This window comes from Marmota monax, unplaced genomic scaffold (assembly GCF_021218885.2).
Source record: "Marmota monax isolate L192 unplaced genomic scaffold, Marmota_monax_Labrador192_F-V1.1 WCK01_AAM20220418_F8-fsc00092, whole genome shotgun sequence".
Lineage (NCBI taxonomy): Eukaryota > Metazoa > Chordata > Mammalia > Rodentia > Sciuridae > Marmota > Marmota monax.
The window spans coordinates 3,987,962-4,010,425 of record NW_026692583.1 but is presented as its reverse complement, the minus strand read 5'-3'; the positions used below and the strand labels follow the sequence as shown (position 1 = coordinate 4,010,425).

The window sequence follows — 22,464 nt, the reverse complement described above, 5'->3', positions numbered from 1 at the left end:
AACAGGGTCTTGCTAAATTTCTGAGGCTGCCTCAAACTTGCGATCCTCCTGCCTCAGCCTCCAAGTACCTGGGATTACAGGTATGTGCCATGGTGCCTGGCAAATGGTAAATTTTTGTCAGGTGAACTGCACCTCAATTTTTACAAAATGAATAACAAGCCCCCCGCCCCCAGCTCCCAGGTCTTCCCAGAAAGATGCTGCGCTCTTTGTGATTCCTACTTCCTTCACCGCCAACCCTGGCTTTGCACCAGAGGCTATGAGAGCTGCACTCACAGATGTGGGGGCAATACCCCCATCAAGACCCAGACTGTTGTTGTCCTTTCCTGATGAGAGTCAAGATTTGGGGAAACTCCAAAGGCAAGGAAAGCCCTTGCTTTTTTTTTTTTAATCCAGGGAATTCTGTCTACGTCATGCACAGTTGTACCCAGGGGCTCCACTGAAGGCAGCAGGGGCTGTCCCTCGCCACACCTGTGGCTGGCCCTGCTCCCACGGAGGCAAATTGGACTCCTCCCACTTCACAAAGTCTCAGGTCAGAACCTCATTGGCCGGTCCTGGGTCACATGTCCACACCTGAACCAATTATCAGGGCCAGAGCCATGGACTACTCTGAGTGCTCAGGAGAAAGGGTACATATGCCTCCTGCAAAACTCTGTGTGTGTGTCTCCCTAACGGGCACAACACAGAGGACCTGTCTCTCCTGAGCAGAGCAAAGTCCAGAGCAACTGGGTAACTTCCCAGAATCACAGAGCCAAGAGTCCCTGATCAACTCCAGGCTCCGTTCCTCGTGCCCAGGGGTCAGAGGCTGCAGGACCTTTTCTTTGAGATGGCAACCATGGATTGAGCCGAGTCAGGCCTGAGTGTGTTAGGCACACACAAGATGGGACACGTGTGCTAACAGCATATGGGGGGAGGTGAGGGCTTGGGGCAGAGGAGAGGGTGTGGAAGCTGGGCGGGGACCTCCCTGTGGGAGCAAGTCCATATTGAGGGCTGGGGGGCATTCCACCTTCTTATAGGAAGGAAGGTTGGGACTCCACATGCTGGGGATGAAACCCAGGGCTAAGACCGAGCTCCGCTGCTCAGCTCCACTGCCAGCCCCCTAGAAGTTTTATAGTTTGGCTTTTGTATTGCTAGTCCATTTGGAGTTGATTTTTGTTGATGGTGTGAGGTAAAGACCAAGGTTTATTTTTCTACATGACATCTAGTTGTTTGGCTCAATGTGATTAAAAAAAAAAAAACAACAAAAACCAAAAACTAACCTAGACTTTTCCCTCCAAGACTTCTCCATTTTTCCTATTACTGAGACCCAAAAGTATGGAGCCATCCTTAAGTGTTAGGGGCTGGGGATGGAACCCAGGGCCTCATGCATGCTAGGCAGGTGCTCCACCATGGAACCATGTTCCCAGCCCTGGAGTCATCCTTGAGTCCTTTTTGGTTTGTCTCTCTCACTCCTCAAATCCAAGCCATCAGCTGATCTTGCATATATTTAAAAAATATATCCAGAATTTCAGCCTTTCTCTGAATCTCACTGCCCCACTATGTTCTAAGCCACCATCATGACTTGTTAGGATCACTGCAGTAGCTTCTTTCCTGGATCCTGGCCCTTTCTCTTGTTCCTTGCAGCCCTTCCTCCCCACAGCAGCCAGGGGTTGTGCTGAACTTCAGACAGATTACATTCCTCCTCTGCTTAAAACTTTCGCATGGCTCCCCGTTCTTCTCAAAGTAAAAGCAAAATATCTTTCCCATGATCCACAGGCCCTATACAATCTGGCTTTGCAATCATATTTGACCTCATTTCCTCAACTTGCTCAGGGGCTCCATCCTGCGGTCTCATCATACTTCAAATATGCCCAGGGTGGTTCCCATCTCAGCCTTTGCACTCCCTGTTCCCCCTGCCTGGGACACTCTTCCTACAATACTATAGGGCTCCATCCTCCTTCCTCTCTCTTCTTCAAGCCTTCCTTGACCATTTGTCTAAAAATCTTGGTCTTTCTACCCCATTGCCTTTTGAGGCTGGCCTTGAACTTGCTAAGGCTGGCTTGAACTTGCAGTTCTCCCCAGCAATTCCTACTTATTGCTGGCTCTTGTGGCACACACTTTACATACTATGTTTATCTTTGTTTAACAGATGTAGAAATGGAAACGTAGAGAAGTGAAATGATTTCTCTAAGGTCACTCCACGATTCTGTGGCTAAGTGAGACTTGAATTCTGCCCACTTCTAGAATTTTCTTCACTTAAGGGAAGGGGTTGTATTGCCAGGCATCCTATATATTAGGATAGCCCTGAATAGACTATCCTATCCAGGATACTTAAAATGGCTTGTATCCGTTGTTTTCTAATAAACCACAAATTTTCAGGAATTATTTTTCCATTTCAGCTTGGAGTTAAATTCGATCCATCTAGCAACCCTTGCCAGTGGGAAGCTCAGACTCCAAGTCTTGGACTTCAGCGAGTGCCTCCTTCCCCGGACCCCAATGTTTTTTTTTTTGTTTGTTTGTTTTTAATATTTATTTTTTAGTTTTCGGTGGACACAACATCTTTTATTTTATTTTTATGTGCTGCTGAGGATCGAACCCAGCGCCCCAAGCATGCCAGGCGAGCGCGTTACCGCTTGAGCCACATCTCCAGTCCCCCCAATGTTATTATTATTTTTTTTCTAGGCGATCTGCGACCTGTCCTTACCTTTGGAACTGCATTGAGTTTTCCAGGTTCAAATCCTCAGGTTTCTGGGACCCGAGGACCCTGGGAACTCCTGAACCAGTCGCGTTCCCTTTAAGAGTGGTTTCAGGAACGTGCTCGTAGGGGCGTGGCGAATCCGGGGGCGTGGCGGGCCGGGGCTGGCCAATCGCGGGGCGGGAGTTACGCGGGGGCAGGCCCTGCGCGGGAGGGCGGGGGAGGTTAAAGGGGCGCGCCCGCGGGTCTCCGACTGGCCGGCCGCCCCGCCCGCTTGCGTCCGAGGGACACTCTCCCGCGGCTGCGCCAGCCGCACCGCCCAGGAGACAAAGCGCCGCTGTGGCCGTCGCTGCCACGGAGCGGGTCTGGGCCATGGCCGGCCGCCTCCCGGCCCCGCTCATCCTGTCCCGCCACCGCCCTAGGCCTGCGCAGCGAGGTAAGGCCGGCCTGGCGGGGACCCCTGCAGGAGACCAGCGAGGGGACGCGGGGCCGTGGCCAGCCGCGGTGGGCCTCGGGTGCCCTGCTGCGGATCTTGCCACTTGAGATTCCGCTCCGGTGATAATTCCCGGCTGCCCTGCGAACTGAGCTGATGACCCCCATCCCCATAAAGGACGTGGGCCCCTGGGGAGAGATCAGCGGACAGTCCTCCAGTTGGTGTCCCTCTTGCGGTTGACCTCTCCATCTGGGGCTCTGGCTGTCCTTTAAGGAACTCAGAAGCTCCGGCACACAACACACAAAGGGACAGAGGGCAACTAGGAGCGGGGCCACACCTGGATTACCAGTCCTTGCTAGGGCAAGGGTCTGTATCAACCCGGGGTGCAGGTTCTGGTGACCTTGTAGCCCCAACTGGGGCAGCGCAGGACAGGGGCTCTCTGCACATGTTTTTCAGCCTGTGCCTGCCACACCCTCTCCCCTACACCCACTGCTGGGGAACACTCAGGGCATCTGGACTCAACCCCAGGACTTGTGGTTTGGTCTTCTTTCCTTAAATGAGTGCCAACATGCCATCCATGCCTCCGTTTCCCCAGAGGCCTGGTTCTGGTGCCAGCTGTCCCCTTGGAGACCTGAGGCTAATTATTTGTCCTTTTGACAGCTTCTTCCCTGAATAAGCACTACCTATCAAACATTCTGCAAAATGACTCTTTAGAATTCTTTGATTTAGCCTTTCCCAGTGGGATGTTTATGTTTCATTTTGTAGAAGAGATTGTGAAAACCTCAACTCACAGTAGATAATATTTTTGAATTTCTCTTCCAGAGTTTATCATCTGTTTTCCCCTTATATCAGTTCCCTGAACCTTTCTGCAGTCCTAACAAGTGAGGAAACTGAGGCTCAGAAAGGTGAAGTCATTCAAGGTCCTCCAGCCTGGGCTGGCAGAGGCAGGAACTTGGCCTCCTCTGGCTTCCTGTCTGGCCACAGGCTATGGAATCAGCAAAGGTGCACAGAGCCGGACTCTGAACTTGTTGGAAAGCAGTGTGGGAAATAATCCAGGCTGGGGACCAGGCGCTCCCTCCAGCTTCCGGCCCTTCCCTTTCTTGCTAGGCTGCTAGAGGCAGGGGCCATGGCAATCAGTCCCCTATTTGTGCTATTTGCTGGGAGCCATGTCCTTTGGGACAGCTCCTCATCCTGTGTCTCAGTTTCCATATCCATGCATGCATGGGGGGGGGGGCACAGATTGCTTGCAGGGAAAGGTTTAAGAATGCTTCATTCATTCTGTAGGTACCTGAGCATCAACTACCTGTCAGGGACTGGAATTCGGACAAAAAAATCCCTGTCCTCCTGGAGCAGGCAAAAATGACCCAGGTAATTTCAGGTTGGCACACAGGAGGGTGATTAGCAGTCTGCGTGCATGGGGTGGCCAGGGACTGCATCCCCAGGGGTAGTGGAGCTGAGGCTGTGGAGTTGGCGTGGGGTAGGAATGTGCCTGGTGCATTTGAGGAACAGAAAGGAGGCTGGGGTGGCTGGAGCTGAGGGAGCAAGGGGGAAAGAGGTAGGAAAGGGAACTTGGAAGTCACGGGGAGGACTGTCGTGTGTGTGTGTGTGTGTGTGTGTGTGTGTGTGTGTGTGTGTCTGTCACTGGGGATGGAACCCAGGGGCACTTTACCACTGGGATACACTCTCATACTCCCAGCCCTTTTTATTTTTTCTAAGTTGCCCAAACTGGCTTTGAACAAGACCCTCCTGCTTCAGCCTCCTAAGTCACTGGGATTATCCGTGCACACCACTGCACCCAATGGGAGGGTTAAATTTTATGAGAGAAGTGCGGAGCCATGGGAAAGCCAAGAGCAGAGGAGGGAAGGGATATAACTTTGTTTTGTTTATTTATTTGCTTGTTTTGGGTGCTGAGGATTGAACCCGGGCTGCTTTACCACTGAGCCACATCCCCAGCACTTTTTATTATTTTGAGACAGGGTCTCACTAAGTTGTCTAGAGCCTTGCTAAGTTGCTGAGGCTAGCCTCAAATTTGTGGTCCTCCTGCCTCAGCTTCCCAAACCACTGAGATTACAGGCGTGCACCATTGCACCAACCAAGACTTCATTTCAATAGGATCCCTCCATAGGGAGTTGATTTCAATGGGCCCAGAAGAGGGGTCTGGGGAGGAGATTTGGATCCTACCCTGAGATCCATGGATAGGGAGGAGGCAAGGAAGGAGGCAGGGAGACTAGTGAAGAGATTACTGTAGCCATCCCAGCCGGGACAGATGGGGGCCTAAAATGGGGGGCTGGGTAAACATTTTAGGCCACTAATTTGAAAGATGTTGAAGGGTTTAGCTGGCCTTAGTGATCAGATGTGGTGGTGAGAGGGACATTAAGAGCTGTTTACTCAGATTGGACATATGAGAGGGAGCATTTGGGGAGGCCCAGGAGAATGTCAAATGCTGTCACTGTAGAGTGCCCAACACTGTGCCAGGGGCATTCTACATGGTCACTGTCTTCCTCATCACGGTTACTCTGACTTAGTTGCTGCTATGATCCCCTTTTACAGATTCAGAAACAAAGGCCCAAGGAGGCTAACAGCTTGCCTGGGGTCACCCAGCCTGGATACTGCAGAGCTGACGTGTGAACCGAGTGACCTGTGACTAGCTGACCAGAAGGCGGGGCGGCAAGCAGTGGCCTAAGAGGTAGGAGGGAAATGGGCAACTGTGTGTGGGGAGGTTCCTGTGAGATATGGGACCAGGGTCTACTTGGGAGTTGTTTTGGGGAGGTGTGCGGATGAGTGGGCCCCATTTTGCAAGGACTGAAACTGAGGCTTGGAGAGGGACAGCTCAGGTTTGAAGTTACACAGCTCAAGGAAGGAGAATGGCGATGAACAGGGGCCGCAGCCCTGCCACGGGTCAGGACAAGCTGATAGAGCCTCCTGCCCAGGTGGGTGGTATGAGGCAGCAGGAAAATGAGGACTTGGTTGGAGCAACTGTCCCCTCCGCCCTGGGTCAGGTGGCCCTACTGTGGTGCTCTGAGGAGAGCCACCACCCAGACCTCATTCCTCTAGGACTGAAGAAAGGCACCACCCAGGCAGGAACATTAATCGAGGACCTACTACACCCTAGAGACATTACATACCTACATACCTACCCTCCTATGCAGTATGAGGCTGTGAAGAGGGAGCACGGGGTGCACACAGCCAGGGGAAGGCATGGCCACACTGGGAACCCACCTACGTGCCACCTCCCAGTAAGTCCTACCTGGCCAGTGTTACCCAATCATGTATTTGAGAGAAGATGGATGGAAACACTGTGGCCAAGTACAGCCAGTTAGATTCCTCTTCTTTTTTGCTACTGGGGATTGAACCCAGGGGTGCTCAACTACTGAGCCACATCCCCAGTCCTATTTTGTATTTTATTTAGAGACAGGGTCTCACTGAGTTGCTTAGGGCCTCACCGTTGCTAAGACTGGTTTTGACTAAGACTAGTCTAGCCTCAGCCTCTGGAGTTGCTGGGATTACAGGCATGTGCCACAGCACCTGGCTAAATTCCTTTTTGCTGAATAGTACACAGTGCTTCCTGCCCCTTCCTCCCTGTAAGTCTGGGTTAGGCCCTGGGCCCACATCTTCATCTATTCTGTTTCCCAACAACTACTTCTGATTGCATCTTCCTTCTCTCCCTGTTCTGCCTGCTGCCCCGTCAGCCTTTGGGCTGTCCTGCAAGCACATCAACAGGTTACCACCACAGGGGGCCTTGCACTTGCTGTTCCTGCTGCCTGGCATGCCCTTCCTCCAAAGCTCTGGCTCTCCCCTCACCTCCGAACCTCTGCTGCTCACATGTCATCTTCTTAGGATGGCTTCCTTTGAGCACCCTATTCTTGTTTCCAACACTCCTGAACCCCTTCCCAGTCTTTTTTTTTTTTTTTTTTTTTTTTTGGTACTAGTGATTGAACCTTGTTGATGTTTTACAACTGAACCCTTTTTATTTATTTATTTTTGAGACAGGGTCTTGCTAAATTGCCAAGACTGGCCTTGGACTTGCCATCCTCTTGCTTCAGCCTCTTGTTGCTGGGATTATAGGTTTGCAGCACGGTGCCTTGCTTATTATTTTTTCCACATCATGTTAAGACTGTGATATTTACAGTCTTAATTCTTTTGTTTTTTTGGTATGAGGGATTGGAACCAGGGGTGTGTAACCACTGAGCCACATTCCCGGCCCTTTTATATTTTATTTTGAGACAGGGTCCCACTGAGTTGCCTGGGCTTTGAACTCTGGAGCCTCCCAAGCCGCTAGGATTACAGGCGCCCGGCTGCAGTGTTAACCTTCGATCTGTTGGTTAATTATTCATCTCCTTCCACCAGCATGTTGGTACCACAAGGGCAGGGACCCTGTCAATCTTGTTTATTGTTGTGGCCCTGGTACACAAAAGGTGCTTAATATTTGATGGACAAAGTAAGTCCCTGCAACACTGTCCAGGGTGGTGGAAACAGCCTGGCCTGAAATGAAACCTGGGTTTGACTTTCAGCTCTGCCCTGTTTGCCTTGAGACTTTGGGGGAGTGACTAAATTCTGTGCCTCTTTCCTCATCTGTCAAATGGGAGTACAGCCAGTCCCCACCACCCAAGGTTTGCTGTGTGATTAAATAGTGAGTATGTTAAGTGGCACACGTAGGACATTTGGGGACGCAGAGCGACAGGAGGCCAGGAGGCTGGCTGCGGGACTGTGAGACCCAGGCAGAGTCCCGCCTGCTCCAGGGAGTGTGCAAGCTCAGGCGGCCGCGTCCACTCTGAGCCTCAGTTTCCTCACCTGTGGCATGGCCGGGTTGGTGCGGAGAGAGGGGCCGTGAGGCGCTGGGACGGCGAATAACCGGCCGTCCTGGTGCGGGACAGCCCGCGCTGCCCCCAGGCCTGGCCGGCCACCATGAAGCTGAACGAGCGCAGCCTGGCCTTCTACGCCACGTGCGACGCGCCGGTGGACAACGCGGGCTTCCTCTACAAGAAGGGCGGGCGCCACGCGGCCTACCACCGCCGCTGGTTCGTGCTGCGCGGCAACATGCTCTTCTACTTCGAGGAGCCGGGCAGCCGCGAGCCTGTGGGCGTCATCATCCTGGAGGGCTGCACGGTGGAGCTGGTGGAGGCCGCTGAGGAGTTCGCCTTTGCCGTGCGCTTCGCGGGCGCGCGGGCGCGCACCTACGTGCTGGCGGCCGAGAGTCAGGCGGCCATGGAGGGCTGGGTGAAGGCGCTGTCGCGGGCCAGCTTCGACTACCTGCGGCTCGTGGTGCGCGAGCTGGAGCAGCAGCTGGCGGCCATGCGCGCGGCGGGCGGCGCGGCCCCGCCCCGCAGGCCCAGCGCGCTCCCGCCGCGGGAGAACGGCTGCGGCTGCGCCTGCGCCGTGTGGAGCGCCGAGACCCCCGCCACCCCCGCCACCCCCACCGCGCGGCCGGGCCCGGAGCGGCCCACGCTGCCTCCGCGCCGGAGGGCCTCGGCCCCGCACGGTCCCCTGGACTCGGCCCCCTTCATCCGGCTGCACGAGTGGTACGGGCAGGAGGTGAGGGCGCTGCGCAACCAGTGGCTCAGCAGCAGGGCCCGTCCCTGAAGTCACGGACCCAAATCCCAGCCGAGCTAGAGACGCCGGGCCTGTCCCGGGGACCTTAAGACTGTGCCCCACCGCCCGTCCTGTCGCTAAAAGGAGCCAGGTCCTGGGGCTGCCCTAGGGGTCTGAGGGGTTGGCTCTTGCGGGCAACTGGCCTCCCGGCTCGGCCGGACACGTGGCTCTGTCCCCAGGGCGCCTTCCCGGGCGGAGAGAGGGCTCGGGCGCAGCGCCACTCATGGCTGGACCTTTTGCTGTAGCACCTGCTAGAGAAGCTGCCCTGCCCGGGCCATCCGCCGCCTCCAGAAGCGGCAGGTGCGGGTTTTAGTGCGAGACCTTAGGGTGAGCTCATCTGGTCCCAGGCTCCTGGAGGCCATGCTCCTTGCGGGCAGCAGCCTCGGGCCCCCTCAGGCTGTCCTTGACTGCGTTCCTCAGTCACCTCCCCAGCCAGCTCTTTCCCCAGGCCTGGGTGGGACCTCTCTGCTGGCTGCCTGACCTCTAGCCCTGGGCTGGGCAGCTCTTTCCAGTAGGTTCCTGGGGGGGAGGGGCACTTCACTGCTGACTCACACGGCAAGGGCCAGGTACTGACCCCGTGGGCAACAGCAGCTGCAGAGCTGTGCTTGGCCTCCAGCCCCTGTATCCCCGATTTCCCAGGACTCCTGTGCTTAGAGGCCAGCTGCTGACTGGCTTTCCTTCTCACTCACCACAGTGCCCATTCTTCATCCAGGAAGAACCCTGGGGCCGGGACACCCCTGGCTCCACCTGGGTCATGTTTACAGTCCTCAGCTCCCTGCACCAGGGAGCCCTGAGGACACCTCACCTCCACCTTTATTCCCCGAAGGCTGCTCCTTGGTGACCTACAGACTCAGCCCCTACTCCTTCCTCTTCTGTCTTTGGAGAGCCTGGGGCTGGGGAAATATTGGGAGGGGTCTGCAATCAAGGCCTCCCCAGCTCCCTGCTGGCTCAGTGGGCTGGGGCTTGTCTGGGGCTGTGAATTTTATTTTTAAATATTTAGGATGTTCTTTTTTGTTTGTTTTTCTGGCAGTGGAACTTGGTGTTTGCACTGCTTTTGTTCCTGTTGGGTGGCAGGAAGAAAGCCACTTCAGCTTGGGTGGCACAGCCCCCAGGGAGGGGTGGCCTCAGCTGCAGAGGCACAGTTGGCTCTGAGATGCCAAGGTGCTTGGACAGGGGATCTCATCTGTCCTTTGCCTTCTCTCTGGCAAGCCCTGCTGTCCCCTGGCCACGTGCCTCTGGAGTCTTGGTACGATCCCTCATTCCTCTCCGAGTACTGAGCAGTATGGGTGATGGTGGCTCCTGTCCACAGGCTCTGGGGCTCAGGAAGACCTGGCCAGGCCCAGCTGGTGGGTGCAAGTTTACAAATTCTAAAGGTACAGTGACCCCAGTCTCCTGGGGGCAAGGGATGCTCCCCTCCTCCCAAAGCACACCATGCAGTCCAGCTGCCTCCAGGGTTGAATTTGGGGAGAAATGTGAGCCTGGGAGGGAGATATAAGGGCTCAAATAAAGAAGTCTGTCGAAGATTGGCTGGTTGTGTCCTTCTTCCCCCAACAGATTTGCCTGGCAGAGCCCAGAGCAGGCCCTACAAGGGAGGTGACCAATGTGTGGCTCCTTGTGGCTGATGCCAGACATATTCTCACAACCTCTCAGGGAAGCTATCAAATGCTGGCCCATTTGATAGATGAGGAAACTGAGGCTCAGAGAGGTTACGGTATTCCCCAAGGCCATACAGCTGGGATTCTGTGGTAGGCAGTGACTTCAGGAGGACTAGGAGGGAAAATGGAACACAAAGTTCCTTTGCAGAAGGGAGAGAAGGGAGGGGGAAGGAAGAGGATTTGAAAGTCAACTGTGGGCCCAGGGCCTGAGGGTTGGGAGGGACACTGTCAGGGATGGCCTGGGTCTTGTCATTCCGTCACTTCTTGGTGGCTGCCAGGGGCCCTGGAGTAAAGAGCAGTTTTGCACCCATCCAAGCTCAGAGGGAAGGGCCTGTGATGGATTAGTAATGTCTGCTGTGTGTGCCCCGCGGTGGTGCTGCCTCTCGGGCTGCTTGTCTTTGGGGGCTAATGGGGTTTCACAGACGAGAACCAGCATGATGCAGGGGGCCCTAGGTCTGCCCTGCTTGAACTCAGCACTCGGGTCACAGGTCTACCTCGGCAGCCTGGAAAAATGTGCACTCAGGAAAATGTGGCTTAGGATGAGCAACTTACAGTCCTTGTGTTCAAGAAATTAAAAATACTAAGGTCAGGAGATCGTGCCACCGAACATTCCAGCGCATGCTGAGTCATTAGTCCCATTGCTGGAGGGACCTCAGCCAAGTGGGGCTGGGGAAGTGGCTCCCCACACAGACTGAGTCAGGGCACTGCCTGTGGCATTTGTGACCACAGTGCCCACCGCAGGGGATGGGCACAGAATGGGGGAAATAGCAGGAGAGAGCCAACAGCAAGGGAGGTTGCAGAAGTGCCCTCACCTGCCAGAACCTTGCCACCAAGCTGCCTGAGGGTGGCAGGGGAGCAGAGCCCGTCAGTGCTAAAAAGTGCATCACTTACTAAGGGACCAGGCTTCCCCTGGACGGGGGAGATGTTCAGGGCACAAGTCTAAGGGGGACACTGTACATGGCGGAAGGAATATTCTGAGAAGCCACTGGGGTGAGGGTGAGACCCTCAAAGGGAGCATGCAGGCAAGAGGTCAGGGCAGGCTGCCCAACATCCATCCACCCTGAATGGCTGGTTACTCTGCTGCTGTTGGACCTGCAGGGATTGGCTAAACCTTAGCTGCCAAAGGCCACGTGAGCGGAAGGGTCTTCTTAAAAGAGAACATAGAGAGTTGCCCTCTGGTGGGGAGTTGATGTTGGTGACGTCTGGGGCTGTGGCAGTCACCTTGCCTTCACAAAGTAGGCCACTCTAAAGAAAATGCCCATGTGAGTTTGAAAATGGTCTTGAACAGCTGCATCAGTGGACCCAGGAACCTGCCCTTCCTCTAGACATCTTGTTATTTGAGGTAATAAATGTTCTTGTGTAGAGCCATGAGTGGGATTTTTTTTGTTTGTTGCCTGAGCTTCCTAATAGATAAGCCAGAGACTTCTGAGGCGGGCAGTTCTGGGTAACCAGCTGTAGAGTGCTCTTGGCTTGGCAAGGTCAGTGCTCAAGAGGGGCTGTCTCAACAGTGAGGGGGGCCGCTGCTTCTCATCCTTTCCCTGGAAGCCTTCCATCTTTGCTCTCCCAAAAGAGCAGACCCAAAAGAGAGGTCTCCTCCCCATGTGGCTCTGCACCTCATAAGATTCTGAACAGGGCTTTGTCCCTGCTCTGTGGCTAGATCAGATGCCAACTGCCCACTCCCTCAGTCCTACCCTACCACCTCCCCTTACCTAACACATACTTGGTGAGTGTGTGCCTGCTGCCTGTCCCAACAGGTCCATCTCAGCATCCCAAATGGAATGAAATTCCTCCATGGTGGTAAAATAACACACTAAGTCCAGCCGAAGTTTTTTTTTTTTGCATTTTCTGATGAAGACTTTTTAAAAGATGGGCCATAAGAAACTATGTGCAAATCATTTTGCAATCTGGTTAAGGAGTGACGTGCAGAATATGTAGAAACCCCAGAACCCAACAGCATTGACAGTCACAACAAAACTACCTGATAAAACAATGGGCAAAGGGCATGATTAGACATTTCTCCAAAGAAGGTGCACAAATGGCCAGTGAGCACCTGAAAAGATGCCCCACGTCACTAATCAACAGGAATGTGCAGACCAGGACCACAGGAGCCCACCTTGCACCCCTCAGGATGACTGCTAGGAAGAAAGACGGCGGGTGTGGGCAGGGCGTGGAGAAGTGGGAACCCTCGCGCAGTGTCTGTGGGGATGTGAAATGGAGCAGCTTCTGTGGAAAAGCCTGGTGGTTCCTCAAACTGTTAAAAATAGTCACCAGCAATTCCACTTCTGGGTGGATGCCATAAGAATTGAGAGCAGGGGCTTAGAGAGTGTTCATAGCAGCCTATTCACCATGGCCACAAAGCGGAAGCGTCCCCAGTGTCCCCAGTGTCCACCCACAGATGAATGGGTAGACCATGTGGTTTAGATGAATAGCGTTCATTCTGAAGAAGTAAGTGGGGAGCCAGGTGCAGTGACTCAGACTAGATTCCAGTGACTCAGGAGGCTGAGGCAGGAGAGTGGTAAGCTGCAGGCCTGCTGGGGCAACTTAGCAAGACACTGCCTCAAAATAAAGAGGGCAAGGATGCAGCTCAGTGGGTTCAATCTCCAGTGCCACAGTAAATACATAAAACTATGGCCCAGGAAGTGTTTCTTTTTTCCGAGCTTCCAAAGGGGTTGCCCGATCCTGCCAGGCAGTTGGGCTGCCCCTGTTGGGTTTACCTGCACGTGGGGTATGGATGCCAGTCTCGTCAGGCCAGTTCTCAAAGTAACTGGTTGTTGGGCCAATGTGGTTGCCCTCTCTTCATGGTCCAGGGACAGCTGTCTGCTAGCTGAGGGGTAGAGTAGTCCTGGGGCAGGGCAACAAGCCTCCAGACCACAGCTCCTCAGGGTAGGGGTCATAGAGAGGCCAGTCATGCCCCCCCACTTCTTCCTTCCCTCCTGGTTACAGCTCCTTGGTCCCAAGACACAGGCTGAGCCAATCAGGGTCCTGAGAGTTTTGAGTTGGGGAACAGAAAATAAGGTACCTGAGGGCACTTGACTGAAGACCTGATGGACCAGGAAGTCCTGATGTCAGAGAGAGAAGACAACCAGACCTGTTAGAGAACTGGACAGATCAAAGTGGACTCCATGCAGGCTCCTGCCTGGGGTCCCCCGTCAACTATGTGCGGTTTCTTTCAACCCAGTGGCTCCTGCCTGCGACAAGACACTCAAGGAATATTTACTCTCGACTCCTCATTCTCTCGTTTTGCCAGTGTCCTTCACGGGCAGCACACCTAGAGATCCAAAGCAACCCAGTGCCCTGGCCTTGCCTCCTCTGACTGATGCCCGATCAGTGGCTCCACCTTTAGACTGCATTTGAGCCAGCTGGGGCACTGAGGGCTGGGTATCTCTGGTTGCTAACAGCTAATCTCCAGGATCACACTTCCCAACACTGCCATTACCCTGTGCTGCTCCTTCCTGCCCTCGGGTACACACATGGAGAAGAAAGAGATGGTGGGGGATTCTGGGGTCTGTAAAAAAGCAAGACACACCCCTCCTACAGGCACCCAGCTCCGGGCCCCCTTCTCTCTGGAGAAGTCTCCTCTACTTCTGTCCCCCTTTTGTTTGGTACTGGGGATGCTCAACCACTGAGCCACATCCCCAGCTCTTTTTTGTATTTTATTTAGAGCCAGGGCCTCACTGAGTTACTTAGCGCCTCATTAAGTTGCTGAGGCTGGCTTTGAACTCGCAATCCTCCTGCCTTGGCCTCTTGAGCTGCTGGGATCACAGGTGTGCTATCCCTCCTAAGTAAAACTTGCTTCCTACTCTTGCCTCATTGTTTCTCGGTGTTTAATCTTCAACAGCAGGGGAGCGAAGACCCATTCCTGATCTCCGGGACCAGTATCTTCCACAGCCTCCAGGATGGCCCCAGTGATGCTTGCCTCTTGGTGTCCTGTCTAGAACTGTCCCCTCCCACACCAAATTTTAGGCAGCCTGTGGGGCTAACAGGATGCTGGGGACAGGATAATAGGACTTCCAAATTTAGGTCACAGAGTACCCTGTAGCTTCTACCTTGGTGTTCTGAAAAGTCACCTGCCGCGTGGAGAGGCCCAGCTGGAAAGGGACCAAGGCCCACCTGCCTGGTAGCCGTGGGAGTGCACCATCTTAGAAGCAGGTGGCCAGCCCCAGTGCTGCCTGTATAACTGCAGCCCTGGCTGATGGCTTAAGTGAAACCTGAGAGTCCGCCAGCCAGAACCAGCCAGTCAGGCCAGCCCCAGATTCCTGGCCCACAGAAGCTGTGGAACACAAACGTTTCTTGCTTTAAGCCATGAGGTTGTGGCATTGTTTATTGTACAGTAAGGACAGCTGTAACACAAGAAGATGCTGCTATGACCATGCCATTGACGGATGAGGAAACCCAGGCTCACTGAAGGGCCCTGGGGTGCCCCATGGTGGAGGTAAGCCCAGGGCAGACTCAGCTCAAAGCCAGTGCTTTCATTGCTACTCCTCAGGGCACTGGCCTGAGGCCACAGGCCATTAAAGTCAAGGGGGACCTGGAGTAAGGAGTCACCTTGGCCAAGGTCACCCAACTGCCTTTCTGGGCAGTCCCCTGCCTGAGCCCCTGCCCCGGTGCTCTTACATTGGAGAGTGGATTTAGCATGGGGCAGGCAGCCCTGTTTCCATAGCAATGGAAAACTGCACCTTGACTGTGGAGCCAGGCTTTCAAGTGACCCCCTAGCCCAGCGGCCAGGGCCCTGAGGCCAGGTCTGGCTTTGTTCACTCACCTGGGATGTGCAGCTGCTGCCAAATGTGTATGTGTGTGGGGCTCAACCAGGAGACAAGGCAGACAGGGGTGGGGAAGCAAGCAGCGTGGAGGCCTGTGTGGAAGGACCCTGCCACTGTCCTCTGGCCTGCCATCTCCCAGCAGATGGAACCTCCTAATTTCCTAAGAGTACAAGTCTGCCCACCTGAACGCCAGGCCTCACTCCCTCCATGGCTCCCCAGTGCCCTTGGGAGAAAGGTGTATTTCCCACCAGGCCCCACGGTGCTTCTTCATAAGGATGCCTTGTTTCTTCCTCCCATGCCTCTGCCCTGTATTCCAGACTCCTTAGGAATTCGCCCCTTCTTGCCTCTGTCCCATCTCCTGCCGGTGTTCCCTCCTTCTGGGCCTCACTACTATTCTCAGTTCCTGAACTTCCCCATCAAAGCCCTGAGCACACAGCAGGCACTCAATAAATACTCAGCAGGTGAGTGAACAGTTGCCACACTGCCCTTAGCTCAGCTGTGTACTCCCCTCTGCCCCTGAATCATGCTCTCAGCCATTTTTATTTTGAAATAGGGCTGGCTAAGTTGCCCAGGCAGTCTGGAACTTGTGATCCTCCTGCTTCAGCCTCCCCTGAGTCTCTGGGATTCAGGACACCATGCCCTGCCTTCTTCCTGACTTTCCAGTTTCTCAAGAGCTGAGAACTCAGGACTCAAGGAAACGCTCCTTGGGAGTTCAGATTTTACAATCATTTTGAACCTTTGCAACTGCTTTGTGGGGACAGTGTCGTTGCTATCACCCCCTTTGCAGCTGGGGAAGTAAGGGATTGGGGCATGCACAGTTTTGAGAGGTGCAGCTCTGAAGAGGGCCTGGGCCCACCCCAAACGTCACCCCTTCATGGGAGCTCTGATGGGTCTCGGCCCTCAGCCCCTGCTTCTCCCAGCTCCACGCCCCATGATGGGTTGTCAGGGCATCTCGAGGGTTGGAGTGACAGTTCTACTAGCTGGGGTGGGGAAACTTGGTCACTTAATTCCCACTGTGGGGACAGGAGGAAGAAGTGGGGTGAGTGGAAGGTTTTCAGGAGGCGGGGGTGGGGGGCAGCTTGCCTGGAGATGCCATGTGGCTTTGGCTCATGGGTGAGTCATGTTTAGTGCCACTTCAGGGCTCTCTCAATATTACTGGTCACACACAAAACCCATTCTGCAGCCTGTCTGTGGACAGAAGGAACCTGCCCACTGACAGTGTCAGCTACTGGACTCCCACTCCACATGTCTTACGTGCTGAGGCTCATTCCTCAGAATGACCCTGAGTCAGTTGCTGTGAGTTGCCCATTTTACAGGTGAGGAAACCTGAGGCCCTGGTCACACACCGGGGAAGAGTCTGAGGTTGCTTACCCCCAGTTAGTCCCTCTTGGCATCTTATTGGGAGGCTGGGGCACTGACTGCCCCACACTCCCCTGAAGTGGAAACTGCTTACCAGCTGGCTGGTCTGAAGCCCAGATGCGGGGACAGGGTACGACCTTGACTTCTGTACCAGGCCCCAGAGTTTAAGCAACCAGTTTCCATTCTGCTGCACAAGTGGGAAAAATCGGGGCTGGGGACATAGCTCAGTTGGTAGAGTGTTTCCCTCGCATGCATCAGGCCCTAGGTTCAATCCCCAGCACCACAAAAAAACAAAACAAACAAACAAACAAACAAACAAAAAAACCCCACAAAACAAGTGGGAAAAATCCTTCCCTCTTTCTTCAGGGCAGTTGGAGCCCAAAGCACAGTCGTCAACCCAGATGCCACACGGCCCAGGTGGAGATAAGTCAAGGGCCTTGTGCTGTCTAGGGAGGGCCGCTCCTCAGCTGGCTGTTGTCACCTTAGAATGTGGCCTAGTGTGGCCGATACCAGGGTTTTCAAGAGAAGCTGTACTTGCCTGTCTCCTCAGGATGCTCTACACCTGTGGAGTAACTTCCTGGGTGTGGCCACGGTTCAGGCTGGGAAATGGGGTCACCCCTGCTGAAGCAACACCCTCTGAGAGCTGGCCTGACACCCGGCTTTCTGAAGGATCTGGAAACACATCTTGTCTACATGGGAAGATGATGGACGAGCTGCTATTCATGACTCCTAAGTAACATGCCCCTGGATTTTAATGTTGGCACCCAACTCAAAAACTAGTTTTTAAAAATAGAGTTTTGCAAAATACCTCTGAGGACCTGTTCAGACCCCCAGTTTGCTCCCCCAGCTCCAGAACAAAGAAGCAGGACACCCAGAATTATTATACAATTCTGTATTTAGCGACTTGTTTACAGAATGTGTTCCTTTTTTTTAAAATTTTAAACAAAGTTCATCAATCTCTCATAGAAACAGTTTTGTGGGGTTTTGTGGGTGGTGTTGTTTTACCGTTGTAGGACGTGAACCAGACGGAGCTGTTCACGGGTCTGCCAGCTTTGAGTACGACAGGATTTCTGTGTTCAGAAGACTAAGTGCTTAATCAAATCCCGTCACACTAAAGCCAACGTGAGTTCTCTAAGGATCGGAGTCCTGGATTTCAACGTTGCGTTGGTTCCGAGAGTAAAAAGTGGTGTGTTTCCCCAGTGTCTAGTGCAACAGGGCGGTGGTGGCTACGCGATGTTTCATTTGTCCCAGATTGGAGTAGTCTGAAAACTGGTCTCTGTTTCCTATTGTCAAAATATAAAAATACCTTCATCTGGATAAAAATGTATACAGTGGAAAACTCTTCAGTGCATAGCCTGGGTGTGCGGAGGGCGAGGCCCTCCTCCGGGGGTGTGTCAACGTTGACTGGTGTGGGACTGCAGCCTGGGCTGGGTGCACTAGAGTTGGGATTTCTGAGACGGTCTTCAGTTGTCCCTTTCTGGTCGCTGGGTTTTGCCTGTGGTTTCAGAATACTCACCACATGTGTCTGTCATCTCTCCCCTTGGCACTGACTTGGCACCAGTTACAGTCACCTTTTTGTTACCATTCCGGGGAGTCACCCAATTTAGCCTTCCCACAGTTTGGAAAATGTAAAGAAGTAAAATGGAGAGCTTAACCACCACCCTGGAGGCTGCTCCATTCTGATGGGGAGCTCTCTCCCTAGACACACGACGAAATGTGCAGGAAAAGCTCCCCTGAGTTGGGGCTGAGTCTTGGCTCCCAGCAGTCATGCGCTGGAAAGAAGGGTGGCCTTGGAGACTGGGGTACGTGGACATGCTGTTCTGAATTCAGCCTTCCAGATGCAGCACCGGGGTCAGCTTGAGAAGGTGATGATCAGGTCTGCAGGGGTCTCTAGTGGGTGAATCTGCTTTGGCACTGGCTGCTGAGCTTCACTGCACGTGGGATAACCGCACTGTCCCTCTGAGAGCACGAGGAGGGAGGATGCAGCCAGTCTTCTCTGCAATGCCCAGTGGGGAAACTTGCTGGGTGTGGCCATGATTCAGGCTTGGAATAGGGGTCACTCTGGCTGAAGCACCATCTCAGAGCACCTGCCCCGACACCCAGCTTTCTGAAGGATCTGGAAACACATCTTTTCTACAGATGGGCATTGGGTTCCTAACCAGGGAGTGTAACAGTTTGCTTTGTACCATGCCACCTTTAGTCTAGGACGCTGGGCCACGGCCCACATCTCTATGACATTTACAACAGCACGGGACACTCTGTGTTATCAAGGTTGCAGAACAGACCACCAGAATGGAACACATCCTCAACGGCATCGAGGTGTTCGTTTAGAGTCTTTTGGACTTTCTCCCTTCAGCACGGCTTTTGGACAGGCAATGGCAATGTGCTGTGTCTCACAGACAGGCGTGGGGAAAACCGTGGTTCAAAGGTTATTTAAATTTGGTCAGTCTTATAGTGTATACTGATGGCTTTGAACAATTGTCTTCTTTTAATCTCATCTAGTGGCAAAAAAACGACACAACTTCCATGTATACTTCGCAACAGTTGTGACAGCATCCTGATTTCATAACTCTCTGTAATATCAAAACAGCATCGGCTGGGAATAAATTCCAAAGGATCCTTTATTAAAATATCTAAAAGAGGTCTATAAATATTTCTTTATTTTTCTAAAAGAGTTTGGAGTTTTCAGGTGAAAATGTGGTGCCGTTTTGCTTCTGCCTCCTGTAGAGGGGCCAGGGTGGGGGAGAAGGGCAGGTCACCCAAGCTCCCTGCTGTGGGAAATGCCAAAAGGAAGAGGCCACGGCATTTGCTCCACCTGCCCACCTGCAACTTCAGAGAACCAGGATTACAACAAAAAAAGGAAATGGCATAACTCTGCTGTCCACATTTGGGTGGTCGCATGCCTCCCCCCGACCCAACCCTATCTAGGACAGCGAGTGAGAAAAGGAAGGGGGCCCAGGGTATGCCCCTCACTCTGCCTTCAGAATTCCCACTCCAGGGCCTCCTCCCGGTTAGCAGCCCTCTCTAGCCGATAGATGATGCTGTTCAAGTTGGCCATCTTCTCATGCCGCCGCTGCAAATTGGGGTTCACCTTGGCATTGGGGTGCAAGGCCCCAGCTGTGTCGGCAGTGGGGCTGACACTCGGCACTTTGGCAGGGGGGGCACCAGGTGGGGATGGGGAGATGGGGGCTGATGAGGAGGGGACAGGTGACACAGACATCATGAGGCCTGGTGAGGAGGCAGCTGAGGGTGAGTTCAGTGACACCTCCAGGCTGCAGCGCGAGGACTCCGAGGCTGACTTAAAACTCAGAGGGTCCGAGTGAAGCCGCCCCCCAGCCTCACTCTCCTCGGGGGGATGTAGTGAGGTGCAGTCTGAGGTGTTTCCGCCTGAAAGAAGGGGCTCTGGGGCCACTCTTGGGAGTCCATCATTACTCAGAGGGTCAAGATGCTCCTCTTTGGGGGGTCCTTGGCCTTTGTCTGGCTCCCCTGGGTCCTGGGGCTGGCCGCCCACTTCCTCCTCAGTGTCCTCCTCGCTCTGCTCCTGCTTGATCCTCACTTGGGACCTGTCCGGGGCAGTCAGGGGCATGATGCGCTCCTCAGAGCCCTCCTGAAGCTCCAGTTCCTTCACAGTGGGCTTCTGGTCCTCAGCTTCTGAGTCAGGGTCCGGCTGGGCAGGGTCCGGCTGGGAGTGGCCTGGTGTCAGGACACCAGGACCCCCACTTGGGTCGAGGTCTGGCTCGTCCTGGGTTCCCTCCACCAACATCTCCCGGCGCATCCGGGACCTGGGGCAGAGAGAGTGGTGAGCCTGGGGCTGGACCAGGGACCCAGGAACCTTGGACTCAGCTGCATGAGCAGTATTTTGGACCTACCCACTGCCCAGGGGGACTCCCAAATCTAAAGCAGGAACTCCCTGGTAATTTTCTCAACACATCCTGTGGTACATCTTTCCCAGAATTCACTGCAGTGTATGATATGTGATCGTGAGTACCTGCTGGCCTGGAAGATGCTGGGGGCAAGGATTTTCTAGTTCTCTGCGGTGCCTGGTACAGAGTAGGTGCTCAACAAACATTTATCAAATGAAATAGTGTCTTCTTCTGCAGCGATAACCTTGGAGAGTCATTTCTTTTAGGAGCAGAATCCCCTCTGTTCCTTGGTACAGACCCCTATACTTCCTTCAAAACGCGGGTTGAATGCCTCCTCTTCTCTAAAGTATTCCCCAGGAAGAATCCCCTTTCCCTAAGACCTTTATTCCTCCTCATCCTACAGCATTTATTGGGTCATAGTAAAGTGACCTAGTTCATGACCATAAACTCCCGAGAGCAGGATGGCTTCAACCTGACTCCAGATGCTGGCTCACTGTGCAAGCTTTATTAGTACCGTGGGCATGGTCATGCTGGGCAACGATGGAATGCTCAGTCTCATGGCAATCAGAGGTGAGAAGATGTCCCCGCATCACTCAGGGAGGGAAGGAGGGAGAGAAGGCTATAAGGACCTTGTCATGCACTGTTTGGCAGGTTCTGGTATGAGTCAGATAATGAGCAATACTTAACATGTTCATACCCAAAGTTATTTCATTTGATCATGATCAAGAGTTGTGGGGTAGGTATTAGGTTCCTCGTCTGTAAAGTAAGGATGAGACTCAGAGAGGTAAAGTGACTTGCCAAGGCCACACAGCCAAGTTAGGCCTTGGGCTCAGACCTGTGCAATGCCAAAGTCCAGGCTGGGACTGAACACCTGAGACCCCCACTCCCCAGGCTCCTCTTTCTCCTTCTTCCTAGGGGAGCAAGAGATCTCTCCACCAGTGACATGAATGGGTAGGCTCTGCTCTCTGGCACCACATGGGCACTGAGGATGCTCCCTGCTTAGGGACCCTGTAATACTGCCAACAAGCCCACTCCTAGGGGCTCTGCCTGGGTTCAAGAAGACCCCCTGCAGTCTCCATGGAGCCAGCTTGGGACTGGCTCCCAGAAGTCCAGTCTGCTAGAGGTCAGTGACTCCCAAGCCCAGGGGCCACAGAAGAGGAAACTCCATCCCAAGAGCCCCAAGCAGGCAGACCCAAGGAGGGACCAGGGGAATTCTTTCAGCCTCAGGAGTGGGAGGGGTTGTGAGAGTGTCTTGGGTGTGTGCCCCAGGTCCCGTTCCCTGTGCCTTCTTGGAGGCAGACACAAAGCAAGCTGGGTGGAGTAATAATGGCAGCGACAGCAACGCCATCAGTACCTACCACTGACTATGCCCCAGGTATGCTATGTACACGTGTCGGTTTGTCAGTCTCTGAGGAAGCTAAGAGGTGGATGCTGTCCCTGTTGTATAGGTCAGAAGACTGAGGCTTAGGGAAGGCAAGTGATTGCCCAGGGTCCCACAGTTGAAGGGACAGAGCTGGGCTCTACTCCAGGCACATCTGGGCCCACAGTGGCCCTGCATGGGGAGAGCCCACCCCACCTGGGTCTGCCCAGAGCCCTCACCTGTAGTTGTGGAACCAGTTGATGACGGTGTTGGTCTTCAGGTTGAGCTGGAGGGACAGCAGCTCGATGGTCTGCTGGGAGGGGTAGGGCTCCAGCTGGTAAGCCTTCCTTAGCGCCTCCTTCTCCTCGGGCGCCAGCACCACGCGGGGCTTCTTGACCTGCAGGAGGCTCAGGTCCTGGGGCTGCAGGCAGGGGCTGGGGCACTCGGAGCGCGTGGCTGGAGACTCACTGTCCGAGCCAGTACTGATGAGGCCATAGCGGCGTTTCAGGTAGGCTGGGCCAGGGGAGGGAGGGAGGCTGAGGGGTCCATCAACACCACCATCAGCCCCCCAGGGACAGCAGGGATCAGCCAGCCCCGCTCAGAGCCCTTCTTGTTGTGAACTTCCACCTCTTCCCAATCCCTCTGCTGAGAGGCTGGCCTGAGAGTGCCAGACCCAAGCCACTGGCTTCTGAAGTTAGGTCACCTGCATTTAGGGCTCAGCAGGGTGCCTTGCACTCAGGAAGCCTCCCAACAGTGCCCTCTATGGCCTCATTG

The 22,464-nt window shown here is 54.1% G+C and overlaps 2 protein-coding genes and 1 long non-coding RNA gene across 8 annotated transcripts in view; 2 read left to right on the top strand and 1 right to left on the bottom strand.

Annotated features, from left to right (window-relative positions):
- Window positions 1–2,938: 2,938 nt before the first annotated feature.
- On the top strand, window positions 2,939–10,214 carry Pheta1 (PH domain containing endocytic trafficking adaptor 1). 2 transcript variants are annotated; one of them, XM_046446172.1, is made up of 4 exons: window positions 2,939–3,107; window positions 4,389–4,472; window positions 5,655–5,790; window positions 7,979–10,214. In XM_046446172.1, exon 4 carries the CDS (start codon window positions 8,010–8,012, stop codon window positions 8,682–8,684), a length of 675 nt encoding a protein of 224 aa, XP_046302128.1. In that variant the 5' UTR covers window positions 2,939–3,107; window positions 4,389–4,472; window positions 5,655–5,790; window positions 7,979–8,009; the 3' UTR covers window positions 8,685–10,214. The 2 variants fall into 2 exon arrangements, with proteins under 2 accessions (XP_046302128.1, XP_046302129.1); XM_046446173.1 differs by having other exon boundaries at window positions 7,332–10,214.
- Window positions 10,215–13,937: 3,723 nt separating this feature from the next.
- LOC131424228 (uncharacterized) lies at window positions 13,938–17,589 on the top strand. 2 transcript variants are annotated; one of them, XR_009226919.1, is made up of 3 exons: window positions 13,938–14,780; window positions 15,426–15,569; window positions 17,481–17,589. It is a non-coding gene; the product is annotated as an uncharacterized LOC131424228 (long non-coding RNA). The 2 variants fall into 2 exon arrangements; XR_009226918.1 differs by lacking the exon at window positions 17,481–17,589 and adding an exon at window positions 17,018–17,452.
- Cux2 (cut like homeobox 2) overlaps window positions 17,345–22,464 on the bottom strand; it is a 233,752-nt gene continuing 228,632 nt past the window's right edge. For all 4 annotated transcript variants that reach the window (XM_058579876.1, XM_058579877.1, XM_058579879.1 and 1 more), the window contains 2 exons: window positions 21,930–22,203; window positions 17,345–20,249 (listed from right to left, as the gene is read on the bottom strand). In XM_058579876.1, the coding sequence (XP_058435859.1) occupies window positions 19,448–20,249; window positions 21,930–22,203 (1,076 nt within the window). In that variant the 3' untranslated portion in view covers window positions 17,345–19,447. The remainder of the gene's footprint in view (window positions 20,250–21,929; window positions 22,204–22,464) is intronic.

What these genes read in the sequence shown, in the direction of transcription:
- Pheta1 (XM_046446172.1), top strand. Translation starts at nt 8,010, where the DNA reads ATGAAGCTGAACGAGCGCAGCCTGGCCTTCTACGCCACGTGCGACGCG.